Source organism: Populus alba, chromosome 12 (genome assembly GCF_005239225.2).
Source record: "Populus alba chromosome 12, ASM523922v2, whole genome shotgun sequence".
NCBI lineage: Eukaryota > Viridiplantae > Streptophyta > Magnoliopsida > Malpighiales > Salicaceae > Populus > Populus alba.
The window spans coordinates 12,006,840-12,026,332 of NC_133295.1; the positions used below are offsets into that span (position 1 = coordinate 12,006,840).

General features: G+C 29.5%; 2 protein-coding genes across 3 annotated transcripts; both read right to left on the reverse strand.

Annotated features, from left to right (window-relative positions):
* Nucleotides 1–5,301: 5,301 nt before the first annotated feature.
* Nucleotides 5,302–6,925, reverse strand: LOC118044661 (probable WRKY transcription factor 43). Of its 2 annotated transcripts, none has more exons than XM_073412929.1 (2): nucleotides 6,399–6,925; nucleotides 5,302–5,963 (listed from the first exon to the last, which is right to left on the reverse strand). In XM_073412929.1, exons 1-2 carry the CDS (start codon nucleotides 6,749–6,751, stop codon nucleotides 5,765–5,767), a joined length of 552 nt encoding a protein of 183 aa, XP_073269030.1. In that variant the 5' UTR covers nucleotides 6,752–6,925; the 3' UTR covers nucleotides 5,302–5,764. The 2 variants fall into 2 exon arrangements, with proteins under 2 accessions (XP_073269030.1, XP_034908961.1); XM_035053070.2 differs by having other exon boundaries at nucleotides 5,302–5,966; nucleotides 6,399–6,919.
* An 8,600-nt stretch (nucleotides 6,926–15,525) lies between these two features.
* Nucleotides 15,526–17,794, reverse strand: LOC118044660 (UDP-arabinopyranose mutase 1). Its single transcript, XM_035053068.2, has 4 exons — nucleotides 17,209–17,794; nucleotides 16,747–16,997; nucleotides 16,401–16,569; nucleotides 15,526–16,076 (listed from the first exon to the last, which is right to left on the reverse strand). The coding sequence occupies exons 1-4, from the start codon at nucleotides 17,530–17,532 to the stop codon at nucleotides 15,732–15,734; spliced, it is 1,089 nt and encodes a 362-aa protein (XP_034908959.1). The 5' UTR covers nucleotides 17,533–17,794; the 3' UTR covers nucleotides 15,526–15,731.
* Nucleotides 17,795–19,493: the final 1,699 nt, after the last annotated feature.

Here is a 19,493-nt window from a genome sequence, read left to right on the forward strand (position 1 = left end):
ATCCGACTGTTAAATCGCGTTTAAATTTTTACAGGAATTTTCAAATGCTACTTTCTCCACAGGACTATGTCGCTACATGGACTAGTGGATCTTTAGATATCAAGAATATCACTGAGGCCCCCTATTTTTTATAGTTTTTGTGTTTTTCCTTCTTATTTTTGGAGTTCTTGCTTATTTCGGATTTTATGCTTTTTTTATTTGTAATTTCATGTTTTTGTTTTCTAATTGAGGTAAGGTTTCTAGTTTGTTTAAGGCTTTGTAAACCTTCTAATGAGTTAGACTTTATTATCCTTAGTTTGAAAGACAATAAACTTGCAAATTTAAGACTGCAACTCTTTTTCATCCATTTAAATTTTTTTGTGTTTTTTATTTATTTGTTGTATTTAGCTTCTATCTGCATCCCTTTCTCTTTTCTCCATCAAATCAAGGATTGAAATGTTAAGAAAATAAACTTTGAATTAATATTAAATTTGTAAAAATTATAAGAACTATGGAGGAAGAAAAAGAAAAGTATGTTGACTAAATTTTTTTTTAAGCAAATTTAAGATTAGTCATGAAATTTCTTTTTATTTTATCCTTTGATCCTCTTTCATTAAATTATTTCTTTTATGAACAAGTTTTCAAAATTTGATCGGGCATAAAAAGTGATAATTGAGGATAATTAAAGAAAAACATTTTGGGTAGGGTGAATTTACACTAATTTATCTAAGCACATTTATTATATTTTCTAATAAGACATTTATTTCGGTACTCAGATTTAACCACATTATATATATATATATATAAAAAAACTAAATCCCTTAATGAAGTTACCGTGCTTTAAGACACAGATTACTATTAATTGTAATAATATAATTATGATTTTGCCTTTGCCTTTGCAAACAAAAGACACAATTGCTTTTAACATATTATACGGGTTATATTCGTTATTTCCTTTTTGTATACATAGTTAAATTACTACTTTAGCCATGAAATAATAAACTCTTATGCTTTTGCCTCAAGGGTGTTTTTGTCCTTTAAATAGTGAAATTATTTTTATACACTTAAAAAAAATAAAATAAAACTCTGTAATAAAAAAATTTTGGTTATTTTAGATTGGTTTTGTTTTGAGGTTGTTAAGAGGTATTATTGTAATTGTCATATATTACGCATACAACGCATGTGCCAGCTTATGGGCAACCTCTGTGCCATTTAGGTGGCACATGCTAAGTTGTCCAACCACCATATTTTTTTAAGGCAATGTTTGGAAGATTTTAGCGCTCTTTACATGGTGGTGCGGCACGTGTATCAGAAACGCCGATGATTTGGTGCAAAATATTATTTCCCCCCTCTTCTTCTTCTCTCTCTCCACCTCCAAATTTATGCCACCCATGTAAAATTTTAGAGAAACCTCTTCAATTTATTTTTTCTTCACATTTGGTCCTATTCTTTTAATTATTTTTTTTTTATTTGAAATAAGATATAAAATTATAAATATTTTTCAATTTCACCTCCATTATTTTTTAATCTATAAATAATTTATCAAGTTACAATTTTTTTTTTTGGTTTCGTCCCTATCATTTTAAAATATATAGATAATTTATAAAATTATAATTTTTTTTTTCAATTTCACCCTTGCTATTTTTTAATTTGTAAATAATCTATCAAATTACAAATGTTTTTTTTTAATTTCACTCCCTATCATTTTTTAATCTATAAATAATCTATTAAATTACAAATTCTTTTCAATCTTACCTCTATGATTTTTTTTTTATCTTTTAAATTTGGGTCTTTATTTTTTTAATTGCTATTTATTTTGTTTGGGATTATTTTTTAATATTTATTTTTTGTTTTGCAAGTTCTTTTAGTATTGTTTTCATGATCTCATCCTTCAAAATTAAATTTGTTGAGAGTTAAACTTTTTGATTGAATTCAAGTTCATGATTTCACAGGCTATTGATTTTAAAGGTCAGATCAAGTTTCAGAAGGTTTATCCGGGTTTACTTAGTCCCCCCCTCTTTTTAAGTTAATCTTTTCTTCTTCTTCTTTTGTGTTTTTTATTTATATTTTACGATCTGATTCTATTAGGTTAGTTCTCCATAAATGTTTTTCAATATCCCTATCATTTTTTAATCTATAAATAATCTAACAAATTAAAAATATTGTTTAATTTCACCATTTATGATTTTTTTTAATCTCTCAAAATTTATCATCATTCTTTTAACTACTATTATTTTTGTTTGAAATCATTTTTAAAGTTTTTTTTTTGTTCAAATTTCATCATCCTTAGGTTTTTTCCTCTCAAATTTTATCCTCATTTTTTTTTCTATTATTTTTTTTCCTTTGCAAGTTTTTATTTATTTATATTTTTCAACTATTTCAACATTCAAAATTAGATTGTGTGAGAATTAAACTTCTTGATTTGAAGCTACGTCTAGGATTTAATAAGTTATAAGTTTTTAAAGATTAAATTAAGTTTAAGAGATTCACTTGAATTTGCTTTATTTATTTTTTTTAGTGTTGCTCTGTAATTTTCTGTAGTTTACCTTATATTATGTTAACATTAAGTTGTATGAATTCATCCAAATGAACTCAAGTTTTTTTTTTTTTTTTTAATCTTTTGTTGTTAATTTTTTATCAGTTAATTTTTTATTATTATATTATTTACATTATTACTTGTACCAGGATTTGATTTTTTTTTTTATTATAATATTTGTTTACATCAAAATGAATTTACTTAGCCATCGGCGAAGCGATCATATGCATGGTATCAAAACTATAGAGGTCATAGTAGGGACAGAACTTTATAAAAGGGGCGAAAGCGAAGTCAGGAATATTTAATTTATTAGGATGACGTTAGTGATTATGCCTTCATGTAAAAAATTATTAATTAAACAACGAATCTCATGGCGCAGTTGGGAAAACGGTCACCAACAATTCCATTATTTGAATTATCTAGATTAATGGTAATGATCATCTCAAGTAAGATACGTCAACCTTTTAAAGTTTTTTTTTTTTTTTTTTTTAATTTCATGATCCTTAAATTTTTTTTTTCTAAAATTTTTTCTTTATTTTTTTATTTATGTAAAAAAATTTTATTTATATTTTTCAATGATTTCATTATTCAAAACTAGATTGTTTGGGAGTTAAGCTATTTGATTGAAATTAGGTATATGATTTAACGAATTATAAGTTTTAAAGATTAAACTATGTTTAAGAGGTTTACCTAGATTTACTTTGTTTTTCTTAAAATAAAAAATTAATTTTTTTTCTCAAACAATCTAGTTTTGATTTCATCGTTCAAAATTAGATTATTTGAGAGTTAAGCTTCTTTATTAAAGTTGGATTTAAGATTTAACAAATTACAAGTTTTAAAAATTAGACCGATTTAAGAGGTTCATTTGAATTTATTATTATTATTTTTTTAAAGTTAATTTTTCTTTTTGAGTTTTTAATTATTATTTTTTATGGTTTGCTTTTTATTAGGTTTACATTAAATTATTTGATAATCTAAATGGGTTCAGGTATGTTCTTTTCTTTTTCTTTGTTATTTTTTTTGGTTAATTTATTTATTATTATTGTACTTTCTTTTATATTGTTTAAACTATCACTTGGTCCAAGACTTGAATTTTTTTATCCTAATATTTTTTTACATGAAAATGAATTTGCTTAGCCCACGGCGAAGGGAGGGTAATTAATAAATTTTTAGTTTTATCATATGCATGGTATCAGAACCATAGAGGTCATAGTAGTGACAAAACTTTTATACTAAAATAGTAAGCAAAAGGGCCCAAAAGCGAAATCAGAAATATTTAATTTATTTGGATGACGTTTGTGATTATGCCTTCCTGTAAAAAATTATTAAATGTGCAGCGAATCTCATGGCGTAGTGGGGAAAACGGTCACCAACAATTCCATTATTTGAATGATCTAGATTAATAGTGATGATCATCTCAAGTAAGATACGTCAACCTGTTTAGCTCCAAAATCAAAATTCAAAAATTATGAGTCAGAACGTGGGTGGTTCTTATCCCTCTATAATCTGATCGAGTAAATCACGTTTAAATCAAAATCCACTAACTTAACCTTGTTATTGATTCAGAAAACACCACAAGATACTCCGAGCCATGATGGAATGCGAAAAAGAAACAGACCCCACCCTTGAAAGACCAGGTAAAGAAGGAAAAGAAATCATTGATAAATTGTACCAACAGTTTATGCATTTGGAACAAGAATGGGACTTGATAAAACAATCAAAAACAAGAACCCTACGTAGAGCATCAACAGACTCAAAACTCGTGGTTAAAGCTCATAAACTCCTACACAACTCTCCAAGAGACCTTATGTCATCACTTCAGCATGGGAGGTCTCCGCCAGAGGGAGGAGGTGGTGCATGGAAGGTTAGGAACAATTACTTGGCAGTTGATGAAATTTTGAAAGAGAGAAGGGCAGGCATTGAGAGTGCCGGGTTGAAGGGAAGGAGGCTTTTAGGGGCAATGGGGAGTAGTGTGAGTGAGATGGGTTTTGGAGGGATAGAGGAGATGATATGTAATAATATGGATGGTTTAGCTCAGGAGAGTGAGATTAGATCAGTATTCTCTTATGATTCTGATGATGAAAATGAAAATGTTGAAGCAAGCAAGGAAGGGTTGTCTCCATTTGTTCATCATTTTTCTTATTCATCATCTTCCTCCTCCTCCTCCTCCTCCTCTTCCTCTTCCTCTTATATATGTGATGGTTGTGTTGAGAGAGAATCGGCAGAAAAAGAGGGAGAAAAGGTGGCGTTGGCAAGTGTTCAAGAAGAAAATAGAGTTTCGATTAGTGATCAAGAAAGATATGGGACAAACCGGATGGTTGCTTTGGGTTGGCTTATAATTGCTTTCATTGTTTGTGCGATCGGGATCGTCTCAAAGAGAAGCTTTGGTGGTCATGGGTGTGGAAATGAGGTGATTCTATTCCCAACATGATCCTTTCTCTTTGTTTTCTTTCTAGGTTGGTCCAAAACTGAGGAGGTCATTTAACTGATGTTTCCTTAGTATTTTGTGTGAATGCACCTGTCTTCTAACTGGAAATTCTCATACCTTATTATCATGAATAATGCATATGAACTTACTCATTACTATCCACTGGTGATGGCATATTTAGTCAATACAATAGATAGTTAATTAAGGGTTTTGAAGGAAAAAAATGTAACCGTCCATGGAGATCCACGGAGGAACATGCAGTAGTATAACAAATGGTGATATGAATATCGAACCCCCAGTCTTTCACTGGAGCTCTTAATGTATAGAACACTGACTATCTGAAATAACAGTTAATCAATTGATGCTGAAGAAGAATAATATTGATGTAATGAATAAACACATAAGGATCTAGTTGAGTATTTTCAATCTGCACTGACATGAATCCAATCCAATCCCAAATTTTATATAGGAAGAGGTTATCCAACCATTTTATTTTACAAGTTTGATAAAAACCTGTAGAGTTCCTATGATCGTATTCAAGTATGCTTCTGCTTTTTGACCGAGAACTGTGGATCAGAATAGCTGGAGCATAACTCCTTAGAATTGTACAAGTCCTTATGATAATGTTAAGGATTGTATGGATAAGACCCTCCATATAGTGGATCTGCAAAATGTTTCTAGCAAGCTTGAAACTGAAATCACTCCTGGCACCATCATAATTCCACAGCTAGAAAGAAAGTAGCTTCCAGTGTTTTATGCTGTGGAAGATTTATTTTCCTCCCCCAATTCAGAATTACAGTAGTCTATGCGCAATCTAAACATTAAAGATAATGCCCAGGCATAATCTCGAAAGGAGTGTAAGTTTGCATCTGTCTCAGTATGTCCTCAATGTTTTCAGTGCACTTCTCAATTGGATGAGTATGCATCCCTTCATAGGTGGTCACAACAATCCCTTCATCTTTAGAATTGCGTTGGACTTGCTTCTTGACATTGCACCCATTATTTGTACACCTGTAGTAACTTCTGTAGTAGAAATTGATTAACATTCAACAAAAAACTTTCCATCAGATGATGATTTTGGTTATGTTTCACGTTCTCAACTAATTTAATTACTTTCCAATAAGCAACGAACATGTCACAATCCTTGCCTGGTGTTCAGTGCATTGATTGAGTCATTTTTGTTCTATGTGTACCATGGATAATGTCGAGCCAAAACGATCACAATGCTTGAGTTAAAGCAATCAAAAAACATTCGAAACTTTATGGAAAACATTAACACTAATCAATAGAGTTAATTCCAACCACAGCAATTAATAAGGCAGGTCGTTAGGTGAAATATGCGTTCATGCATCAATTACAGATTGAAATTGACAGGCAAGAAGAGTTGAGAGAGTGTTTTATCAATCATCCCACAAAAGAATCAATAAATCTTTAGCTGACTAGAATGATACTAACCTTGGGAACTTGCTGTTCTTAACAGTCTTTTGCCCGTATTTCCTCCATCTATACCCATCATCAAGTATGTCAACCTGGCTTCTAGTTTGAAATGCATATTTATGCTTTCTGAACTCATTATTATCCCCTCCCCTCATTCCCGGTTTCACCTTAATCTCAGAATTGCTAGAGACTCTACTAGTCTGAGGATCACTGTGTTTCGCATCCGAATGTTGAGTTCCACTTTCTGGCCTGACCCCATTTTCATTTTCACCATGAAAATAGACTAAAGGATTTGCCATGTTTAGTGATGAAGGTGAACCTGAAGGACTTGATAGGTCAGAGACAGGGAGGAAGATCTGATACTTCTCCATCTGCTTGAACGGTATGTGTAAACAAGACCTGAGCTGCTGGTGCTGCTAACATGAATCTATACCCCTTCAAGAAGAAAAAATATATAATATGAGTGGCTGATCGGAAAATACAAAAGCAAGACCGTACAAGGGGAAGGTGGGCGGCTACTAGTCAACGTCTATTTTCACTTGGTACAGAAGAATATATGATCAATTATTAATGTATGCAACCTTCATATACAGGGAAAGAGGAGTCGTAAACGGCACGCCAATTGACAAGATAGTCGCTAATCATACCAATTACAATTTAGAATTCTTCATAGAATTGTAAAAGTGGTGTGATTAGTGACTAACTAGAAGAGAAGTCTTGTTCTCAATAGTTCATAAGAATTAGGAATCCAACGCCTGTTTGAGAAAATAACTTGACTAGTGTTCGTGTTCCGCGGTAAATCACGGGCCGGGTAAAAAAACATTTAATATAAAAAAATATATTGAGATAATGATAGAGTTAATTTAATTAACTTGATTAACGTGCTCTTTGTGATATAAAATTAGAATAATTTAATAAAAAACAAAAAAAGCAAACAAATCCATAAAGTTTAAGACTCAATCATCTAATATTAAAAGATAAAAGTAAAAAAAAATCAAATTAAAAAAAAATATTAAAAAAAAATCTGAATTAACCTGAGTTAACTCTACAACCTCATCAAACGCGATATGAGATTAGGATTAAAAAATTATTTATTTTATAAAAAAACCTAGAAAAAAGATCAAAGTTAAATTAATAAAAATACAATGAAAAAGAAAAAAACTTGGGACAATACATTTTAACTTGACTAACTCGTACCCAAGTGAACTCCACATAAAAGATAGTAGAAAAAATCACAAAGCTCAAGGGCTAATAACTTAATGTCAAATGATAAAAATAAAATAAAAAATTGTAAATAAAAGTTTAAATGAAAACCTAAGTCATCCCAGGTGTTAACTTAACTAACTTACAACCCAAGATATGAGATTGAGATAATCTCATAAAAATAAAAATGAGACAGTTCATGAAACTCAAAGCCTAATAACTCAATGTTCATTACCACAATCTTTAGATTTACCAATGGAATTTTCCGTTGGTATTTGCACTACCATTCCGCTGGTAAAACAATTACAGACAAAATCACCGACGAAAAGTCTATGTCGGTGAATCCTTCATGGGTAATTGTCTGTTCTTAGTAAGTTCGATGGTAATAAAAAAAATATTATTACCGATGGATTTATTGACGGAAAAAGCGAGCAAAAAAAATTCATTTCGTCTGTAATTCCCTCAGAAAAAAACCGTATGTAATTTCGTCGGTAATTATTTAAAAAAAATATATATATATATATATATATATATTACAAAACTATAAAATAATTAAATTAATATTAATCAACACTCTATAATACTCAAAATGCTTGGAAAAAAGAAGAAGAAAATCAACGCAAAAAAATTTGCAACAAATAAATAACATGAAAAAATAAACTCAACTAAAAAAATTCATATGAAAAAAATTTAAAAATCCTATAAATAAATCAACTAAAAATTGATCTCATATATAAAAAAAAATCCTACAACAACATTCATACAATTATTAAGAACAAAAACAATTAAAAATAAAAAAAAATATAGTGAAAAAAATATGAGAAAAAAGAAGAAAGTTTTTTCTTTACCTTATTGTAGTTGCAAGTGAAGTTAAGAAGAGGAAAAAAAACAAATTCATAAAGTATGCTAATTAAAAAATAAACTGAGATGAAAAAAATAAGAAAGGAGAAGAAGACATACTTGAGCATGGAGGAAAAGAGAAGGAGTTGAAGAGAGAAGAGAAGAGAAGAAGAAGAAAGGAGACGAATCTGTTGTGAAATTAGGGATTCTAGGATTTTTATTGGGACGTTTTATCGACGGCTTTACAAACGGGTAATTAAATATTAATATTTTTAATCATTCCATCGGTGAATTTGTCTGTAATATTTAATTTAAAATTTAAATTTAATCAAATATTTTCAGAAACCACCAAATATCACCAACGATTTTTCAATCCGTCTATAATATTTAATTTAATTTTTTTAGAAAAACGCTAAATAACACCGATTACTTTTCAATCCGTCAGTGATTTTGTCTGTAAAAAGCAGTAATTAACAATTCAATTGGAAAGTGAATAGTTCCAGATCTCTCTGTAAAATACCAACGGAATGTTCCATCGGTAATTCCCTTTGTAATTAACATGATGAATAGTGTTGACAGTTTACCAATGATTTTACTGACTGAATTGCCGATGGAATAAATTTCGTCGCTAATTTTGTTGGTAAAAATGACACGTCATTATTTTTTTTTTTGCTTTATTTTAAAAATTTTTTCCACTGTAATTCCCTTGGTAAATACCAAGGGAAAATTTCTGTCAGTAATTTACCAACAAAAATATTCCCTCGATATTTCTGTTTGTATTTATCGATTTTCTGGTAGTGGTTTACTTATGAAATTGAAAAAAAAAATCAATATTAAAAAAGAACTAAAAGAAAACGATGAACTTAAACCGAGTTATTCTTCAAAACTAGTGGCATGAATAATGAGACTGGGATTACTTTCTAAAAGTTAGACATGAAAAAAAAACAAAGAAAAATTCTCAATAATAAGAAATTAAAACCAAAACAAATAGTAATCAAAATAATAAGAATAACATATTGTACAAAAATAAATGAAAAATAATAATTAGGTATTAAATTGAAAAAAATGAAGAAAAACATTGATAAAAAAAAAATAGAATCAAATTAGATAAAAAAAAATGAAATAAAATGATCAAGGATAAAATTGAAAAAAAAAAACTTCAAAAAGGCATTAAAATAAAAAATAAATAGCAAAAAAAAATGAGGACCAAATCTAAAATACATGCAAGCTGAAGGATACAACTGAATTTTTGAAGGTTCGATACGAATTTCAAAGCCCAAGAGGGGGAGGAGAAAAAACCTCACCTTCGTTGAATCGCTATGAATCTAACAACACAGGCCACCTCATCAGCAACACCATCACTAGACGTTTTGTATGACATGATAATTTTTCTTTTTTACCACGTACAACTCTCCACATGCCACCAGAAAGCCATGGGGAACTACCATGCATTGATGCATGCTACACAATCATTAATATTTTAGTATGTTAAATTACTAAACAACCTTTAAGGGCATCTTAAAAATTAAAAAAAAAAACTATATTGTAAAGATGAAAATTCCCTTTCAAACTGGTCTTAATTTTTTTTATTTTAAGGTTAAATATTTTATTCCACTATGCTAAAAATATGAAAAGATAAAAAAAAAAAAAAAAACCCTCTATTCAAGTTCAATAGTTTTTTTTTTTAACTTTTAAGGGTATTTATGTTATTTTATTGCGTAAAGAAAATAGGAAATATTGAAAAGCCCTTGAATAAAATGTTTATATATTTTTTATTTTAAGGGCAACAAAGTCATTTTATTATGTAAAACAAAAGTAAAGAGACAAAAATATCCCCATAGATCTCAACCACTCATAAAATCAGTTAGGTTACATATGGTTAATGTCACAGGATAGGAGGAACAAATACAAAAAGGTCATGAATGTATTTGGTTGAAGAAACAAAGATCTATAAATATGTAAATATAAAAACAAATATGTTTCTAACATAATTTTAGAGTGAATTTTTGTCCTTAAAAAGCAAAAAGATTAGAGAAGACATGTTCCTTTTTGTCCCAACGATCTTCATATGTCTCAAAACAATAACTAAACATTATCTTATAAGTTTCATATGCACACACACGTGTATTTATATGTGTACACTTAGTGTAATGTTTGATAATGTAGTGCATGGTACTTTTTAAAAGTGCTTATATTAAAATGATGTTTTTTATTTTTTTTAAAATCAACACATCAAAATCATTGAAAATCAATGTAGAAATGACTTTTAAAAAGTAGAAGTTATCACAATGGGGCACTTAATCATTTGAAAATGGTTGAATATTTTCATTCTACAAAATCAAATTAAGGTTGCAACATCCAGTTGAATTGATGTTTTAGCTTGAGATTTTAGTTGGAAAATAGTAAACTTCACTAGTTTTGTTATTTCAACCCATCTTTAATTAACATGGCAGCATTAGTTCATTTAAATTGAAATTAGTGACAATGATATTACATATCATGGTTTATATAAGGATGAAGAAAGATGACATTTTAATAGAGATCTACTATATATTATAGTATAAATCCAGTTCAATTAGCTTTAGCTAACTATGTTTAGTCCTCCCTCTCAAATTCACATGTTGAGAAGGCAGAGAGTAGTTTAAAAAGGTATTTAAGAATCCATTTTCATCTTACACGTGCTTTAAAATATAGGTTGTTAACATAAGAGGGATTTCTTAAGACTTCTAGCTTCAAGAATAAATTACAATGTTAAGAAGAACTACAATCATAAGTTAATGAAGTCCTAAAAACTTTAGAATTAGATTGGGTTTCCATGAGTGCATATTGGGTTGAGATGTATGAGTTTAAATATTGGCTTTGTCTCTAAGCTTGGTTGTTTATGCAAAACAAGTCTTCTGTGGGAATAAAAGATCTTCTAACGCTTAATAAATATAGGATGAGAAATAATGAACAAAAAAGAAAAATAGAAAGAAGATTGCTGGTGGAGTGTGATTGAATGAAGTAGTATGAAGTTCTTAAATGAACTTGCATCGCTTGAATGTTTACTCGGTGACATGAGGTATTATAGATCTTAATCATATAAACTTACCTCTTGAAGCGTGCTTTTGCATGTACCTCATATTTAATGAAATTGCAAGTTTTATGTGATGCGTGGAGTGTATAGTTATCGATTATTGTACTATTGGGGGAGAGGATGCTTGTTATTGTTTGTAGTGCCTTGTGTGGATAGGAAATAACTATTAGCAAGAAAGGAGATATCTCTACTATGCAAAGAAAAATTAGTAGATATTGGTGGGTAGTACACAATGCCATTCTGACATCTCAAAACTAGAAAATATACTAAGATTCATGCTTGGTAAAGGTATTGTATTGAAGTCTAATGCCTTGTTTGTTTCAAGGAAAATGAATTCCAGGAATTCATTTTCCTCATTTTCCCATGTTTGGTGACAATGCGGAAAGACTCCGTTTGTTTGCTGGAAAGTAGTTTCCTTTTGGAAAGTGAATTCCGAGAAAGTATTTTCCAATGTTTGGTAGTGTAATGGAAAATGAGTTGGAAAACACTTTCCAGTATTTGGTTATGTCATGGAAAATGAGCTGGAAAATAACTTATTAATATTTTATTTTTCTTAAGTTTATTAAAATAATGAGGAACAAATCTTACAAATTAAAAAGTTGAATGAAAATGAAATTGAAAAAAAACATTTCATAAATTATCTCAAATAAAATAAATAATAATCAAAATAATAGAGATCAAATCTAAAAAATTAAAAAAAAAAAAGATGAAGAAATTAAAATAATAATAATCAACATTTCATAAATTATTTTAAATAAAATAAGTAGCAATCAAAAGAATGAGGACCAAATTTGATAGATAAAAAATTTCAATAAAAATATGATAAGGAAAAACAAATAACAATTATAAAAATAAGAACCAAAGTTAATATAAAAATAAAATTTTAAGAGATGAAATTGAAAAATAAATATTCAAAATAAAATATATATAGCAATCAAAAGTTTGAGGATTAAATTTGATATAATCAGAAAATAATGACATTTCTAAATTTTTCACAACTTCCGGAAAGTGTTTTCCCCTCAAATTTTTCAGGAAAACACTTTCCTGAAAACCAAGCCAAATTTTCCTTTTACTGGAAAGTGTTTTCCATTGACCAACTTTCCTACTGGCAAACAAACAAACACAAGAAAGTTTGGAAAGTGATTTCCCGGAAACCACTTTCCGGAAAACAAACACAGCTAAAAGGAAAACACTTTCCTGAAAATCAAGGAAAATTTTTTTTTTGACTGGAAAATATTTTCCGTTGACCAGAAAGTGTTTTTCGTTGACCAACTTTTCTAATGACAAACAAACACAGGAAAGTTTGGAAAGTAGTTTTCCAGAAACTACTTTCCAAGAAACAAACATGGCCTAAAAGACAAAGTCAACAACCTATTTAAGGATGAGAGTGATGTCATATAATTCTGGCCTGAAAGACCATAATAGCTAGGCATTTAGGTTTGGCTCGATCGACAAATAAGTTTAACCATTCAAGCCTAGACTAATAAGATATTTAAGAATGTGATAAAAGTTATTTTTTAAAATGTTTTTCACTTGAAAATACATCAAAATAATATATTTTTTTAAAAAAAAATTAATTTTGACATTAACACATTAAAATGATTTAAAATTACTAAAAAATAATTTGAAAAGAAAAAAAATAAATTTTAATGAAAAACAAGTTTAATCTTAATTTCAAGCAGACACTTAAATAATAAAAAAAAATCTAGCAATCCAGGTATAACATAAATTGTGGGATTTTTTTATATATATATATATATATTTTTTATATATACTTTCACACGCAATTCTCAAGTTATTGCATGAAACAATATGGAATTAACATAGCATTAACTTTGAAAAATTAAGGAGCAACAAAATCCTCCTAGTGCTTGTTAGTAGACACCACCTTGATGATGGCGGCCATCATGGAAGTTAGGCAGCACACAACAATGGAATTATCTGGAATTTGGAATACCGTCTGATAAGGATGGGACACTGACACCACATCAGCACCCTACAAATCATAGGGCCTCTAGGGCCGCCGCCATCAGTTCACAGTGAATAAAAGCATGGTCGACACCTAACCCCTTTACTATCTTTTAAAAATATTTTAAAAAAAATTAATTTTTTTTAATTTTTTATTTTAAATTAATTTTTTATATATTTTTTCAAATTATTTTAATATACCAATCTCAAAAATAAATTTTAAAAAATTAAATAATATTTTTTTAATTACACAACATTTTAATGAGTAATTACAATTAAACCTCCGAACACCCCTAAATTATACTTTTAAAAACTATTAAAAAAATTATTTTTTTTATTTTAAATTAATATTTTTTTAATACTTTTAAATTATTTTGAAACAATAATATAAAAATAATTTTTAAAAATAAAAAATATTTTATTTTAATATTTTATTAAATAAAAAATATTTTAAAAATAATCATAACCATCCTCTAAATACTCCTGACTTATACTTTATCCGAGATTTCATAAAATTTGATATCTTCAGTCGATCTTCCACGTAAATGGACTAAAATTTCCATCATATGAGTCATTCTTGATTTTTTTTTATTCTATGATAATAAAATCGTTTTGTTATAGTTCTTGAATTTAAATAAGGAATTGATTATGAATATTTTCCACGTAACTTGATTGATTTATTGGTCACTAGGCAAACCATTTTCATTAAAAAAAAATTATGTTAATCAAGCTAAATTTAACTGAAATAATTAAGTTTCAAGGGGTTAATATTATATTTGATTTAATTAGAAATTTGAACAGTCTAATTTATTTGGAAGTATGGTTGTGATTTCTTTTTATTTAGAAATATATTAAAATAATATTTTTATTTTATTTTTAAAAAATTATTTTTGAAATTAAAATATTAAAATGATATAAAAACATTAAAAAAATTTAATTTTTTTTAAAAATACTTTTAAAATATAAAAACGAACCAACTTAAATCTGTATCTCAAATTTAACGTGTCTAGTTATCATATTATTAAAACGACCCACAAGTTTAGCATGAGCTTTTAACATTCAAGATAAATTTCCATTATAAACTATTTTAAAAATACATTATGGAGGAAGCATACCTCCTTGACTATTAAACCAACTCATTAAAATTGTTATCCACGATTCAAACAAGCTAACATATATTTTGGTTCCTAAATGGATCATCAAAACCGATACAATAAACCAATGGCATCTTAAAATTCCTGTCCATAATGACATGACAATGATACTATTGACAGGTAGATTCTACATTTAAATCATCGCTTACATAATTTATTGTTTGTCTGGTATTATGATTTAGTGTGATTTTTAAAAGTATTTTTTATATAAAAATATTTTTAAATAATTTTTAAAAATTTTTCTTCATATTTATTATCAACATATCTACATCATTTAAAAGAATTATAAAAACATTAATTTAATTTTTTTTCAAATAAAACGCATCAAAAAACAGAAATTTTTACACTCTTAGAAGTTTATACACTATCAAACACTAAATTTTTGGAATTGAATTCAATTATGAAGGTTAAATCAATTCTTATATTATAAATTTTTTTGAGGGTAGTGATTTAAATTTTAAAAAGTAGACAAAAACAAATCATATAGGAGACTCGTTAGTTTGCTACAGTAATTTCAAATAAAAAATTACTCATCTTTCTTTTCTCTCAAAAACAATTAATTGCAGAGTAAATCAGAGGGGGTTGGATGTAGATTTTTGGGTTCTATGTTGATAGAGTGATGCTTGCCATTCAAGTGTCTTTGCAAACCGAATATATATTTCCCTGTTGCTTGCTCTGATGATATATATCTTGAAACAGTTATACTATACTATCTACTCCACAACAAGGAAAACACGTTCTGACACTTGAAACTTCTGTTCCCTCACCATCGCCCTGTTAAAACTCGTGTAATTTTTGTTAAAATGCTTTTAGATCAATTTAGTGGTGCAATAAAGCTTGAAAGCTCTACAATGGAAGTCATTTCGAAGTTTTCCATATTAAATAAATCATATGTATTTTTTTTTTATGTTTTGGGTTCTGAGAACGAGATTGTATATAGCCTGCCTCAACTAAATTATTAATGGTTCATGGTTGATGCTCTGTTCTAGATCATAGAGATCCAAAGCGCGACACCAAGTAAGCAGGGCAAAATGGAACAGGGTAAAGGAAATCACATACAACTAGAACAGTGAAAGAAATGAAACGCGGTCTTTGAAGGCTAAAGAGAGCTCAGTTTTTCTTAACGCCGTCGACCGGAGCTGCAGGTTCTTGTGCAGGTGAGTTGAGCAAGTCCCAGGCTTCAATCCAAGTAACCATGGCATCACCAAGTTTATTGAAGTAAGGATCAACAGGGCTAAGCTTTTCCTTGACCAATTTGGAAAGCTCAAGGTAACATTGCTGCACGGTCGTGCAATCTTTTGGAAGGACAACAGATTGGAAGAATGGGATGATGTCTTCCTGCCAGTATATGCCCTTGTATTCCTTCTTCAAATTCACAAATGGATTGCTCGCCTTGCTATGCCAGATGTATGGCAGTCCTGTCTTCACCCCGAGACTCAGATGATCACAGATTACCTGAAATGCACACACATTGAAAAGGGTCTCCGTCTCTTCTATTTTATCAATCAAATGAGAATTAGCACAAGAAATGGCAGTCGAATTCTGATTCCAATCCAGGCAGAAGTAATCCATTGCAAGCTCACAGAAGAAGTTCGCAACTTTATACGATTTCTTTTAGCCCTTAAGCCATTAACGTAGATTTAAACATCAAGATCTACAGAAACTAAACGAAGGAACAGTTGCATTTTCATGGCAATCAAAACAGTCTACTCATGTCTCATGCATTCGATAAATCATTAAATTAGTAGCAAAACAGATGAAAGGTGATCGAGATAATACCTTGGCACACCAGCCAGCCCACATATCATCATATCTCCCAATGGGTTGGCCGTCACCCATGAGACCAAAGTACATTGCAGGGCCAATCAATTCCCTGTCAAAAGCAAGGTTCATTCCACACATCGGGAACAGGGTGCCTTTTGGGATTGTCAAAACAGCATCCACATACCTGTGTGAGCTAAATTTAGAATACAATTAGACAAACATTGAGCCAAAAGTACACTTCTTTTGAGATTTTGAACAAAAACGAAACAATGCAAACAAGATTGAATTCAATTTACAAGCAAGGCAAATCACAGCCAAGAACAAGAAGCAGTGTCCAATATGCTATTGGTGCAGAGTTAACCTGGTGTTACGTTCGAGAGGCTTGACAAGCTGAGTTGGGGCATCATAATCAGGAATGTTCAGCCAAAGTCCATGCGAGATAGCAGTAGGCACGCCTCCTCTCAGGCTAAAAGGGTATCCTCTCACAAAATCAACTCCTTCTCTAAACGGATCATAAAGAGTGTTGAAGAAAAATGGCGTCGATGGTGTCAGCAAATTCTGTATATGCTGAGCCAATGCGTTTATCTCCTTCCCACTTGGATCCTTACCGACCTTCAATCAAAGCAGCCAGATTTTCTTACAAAAGAAAAATAAAAAGACAACGAAACCAAAGCAAATTCTGAAAAGTATTTTTTAATTAAAATTATATGTGTGTATAGTATATCAATTTCAATGTGGGGCCCTCTCGGTCCCACTCCAAGCTGACCTGTCATAAAAAATCTCACTCCTTGGACTCTAAAATGAAAGGAAAAAAAACCCTTACAAAGCAATCATCGTCGATGGTGAAGATATACTTCTTCTTGGAAACCAAGAAACCAAAGCAACGACAGGCAGAATCCTTGAAGGAGATACAACTAGATTTAGGACCTAGAACCCGATTCACATCATTCCTGTTATAAAGCTCACAATCAAAGCCATCAGGGACCAGGATGTTCTTGCTAGGATCCCCATCTTGGACAATAATAAGATGGTAAGGCTGAAAGAAAGGTCTCCACTGCTCCAAGAAATCTAAGTTTCTTATAGTCGGGATAACAATATCAAGCTCATCTTTCAGAGGTGCTGTTACATGGGATGATGGTTGAGCCATTGGTGTGTTTTGAGGGGATTCGTGATGTCTTGAGTGTCTGTTGTTGGCGTTTTGAGTGTTGGAGTTTGTTCTTATAATGGATGGAAAGGAGAAGAAGGAGCGTGGAGTTTGACGTTTGAACAAAACGAGGAAGGAGTGAGTTAAGGGAAAGCAAAGGCGTTTTTCGACAACCTCTTTCTAATGAGAGAAGAGACTTTTTGTTGCTTGTGAGTTTTTTTTTTTTTTTATGTATTTTATTTATTATGCAATGAACGTTGAATGAATATCATGTGTTTCTTCCAAACCCGATGCATTTGGATTTGTTATGAATAAAAACTTTGTTTAGTGGATGTTATTTATTTATTACTTGCGATTTGATTGGAATTTTTTTTTTTTTTTTATCTTATTTATGCGAAATGAGCGTGCAATGAATCACTACCATATATCCGTTTTTAGTTTTATTATTATTGTTTCTTTATTACTATCTTTTAGAACTCTTTATCTAGGTGCAATTTATTAAATATAATATGAGGATATTACAATTACAAAATATACTAAAAATTTTAGGTAAAACATAATAGTAATTTATAGTAACTTGATTTTTTTATTTCATTTTTATCCTTTTTTTTTTTTAATTGTAGCATTAACTATGTATCAATTTATTAAAGTTTGTTAAGGATAAAAATTCAACAACAATAAAATTAAAAAAAATCATACGACAAATCTCAAATTTGATAGAAAAAGTTCTCTTTAACCACCTACTTTCTTTTTTCTTTTTATTTTGTGGTCATATAATTTTAACTTTAGTTTCAAAATTTATTTACTTAATATTTTAGCCACATATATATATATATTGTAAGCTTTCATATGGGTCTAGAATTGATATATCCTTGTAAAACCCTAGACTTCCACTATATGAGATTTAGTCATTATTTTCATAGATAAAATCACAAGTTGAAACGAAGGTGATGAATTTAAGTAACGAATCATTCTTAAGAATTCACTTGACCAACTTTTTGAGGTCGGTTATGAATCTAATTAGCTTTTTTCTATATATTAAAATAATATAAATATAAATAAATGCAAATACTATTGAGACTTGAACTCCATTTAACCCATCTAGATCCTTGATCACACAAGGCGTTGTGCATGGCATAATCCATGTGAATTTTGCGCACATTAAACCTACATTTCTCATTCTACAAACAAGAGTAAAGGCTGCATAAAAGAACATGAAGAATCTGTTGTTCAAAAAAGAAAATATTGATATTGCATTATTATAACTCATGAACTTCACACCGGTGTAATTTCTCTGCTTGCTTCTTCTTCAAAGCCCTTCCAAATAACGTGACTGAAACTGAGCAAGGGCCATCATCAAGAGAGCGTTTTCGACTCTGCCATTACACGTTTAACAATGTTAGATTTCCCGTGACCACCTCAAGACTACTAAAGGGAGACTTCTATTTTATTTTTATTATTTATTAACGCATGTGTCTGAACTAGTTTATGCGTATCTAGACTAATTCCACGAGTTTTAAAGTTAACAATCATGTAATTTTTCAGTGGTTATCATATTACTACTGGGCTATCTACTAAATGATTAATTTTAATTTATTATTCACAAAGAGGGTACATTAACATTCAAGGATTATTTGATATAATGTGTTTTTTTTAAAAAAATTCATTGATTTGGGTTCAGTCTTTTAATTTATAATCGGATGGGTTTAATCATTAACTATAAAAAATGATCTAATTACAAGTACTTGTATTTTTGCAAATTAATTAGAATTGATTTTTCAAAAGAAGGTTATAATCGAATTATTTATAGTACAACTTAGTGGTTTATAAACGTGGAATAATTAACTCACAAAGTAAAATAGTATTATTTTCTTTCTTAAGAAAACAACTTACCTTGAACAACACCTGTATTTTATTAATCATAACTCATACAATTACGAAGTAATTAGTTCAATTATAAAATG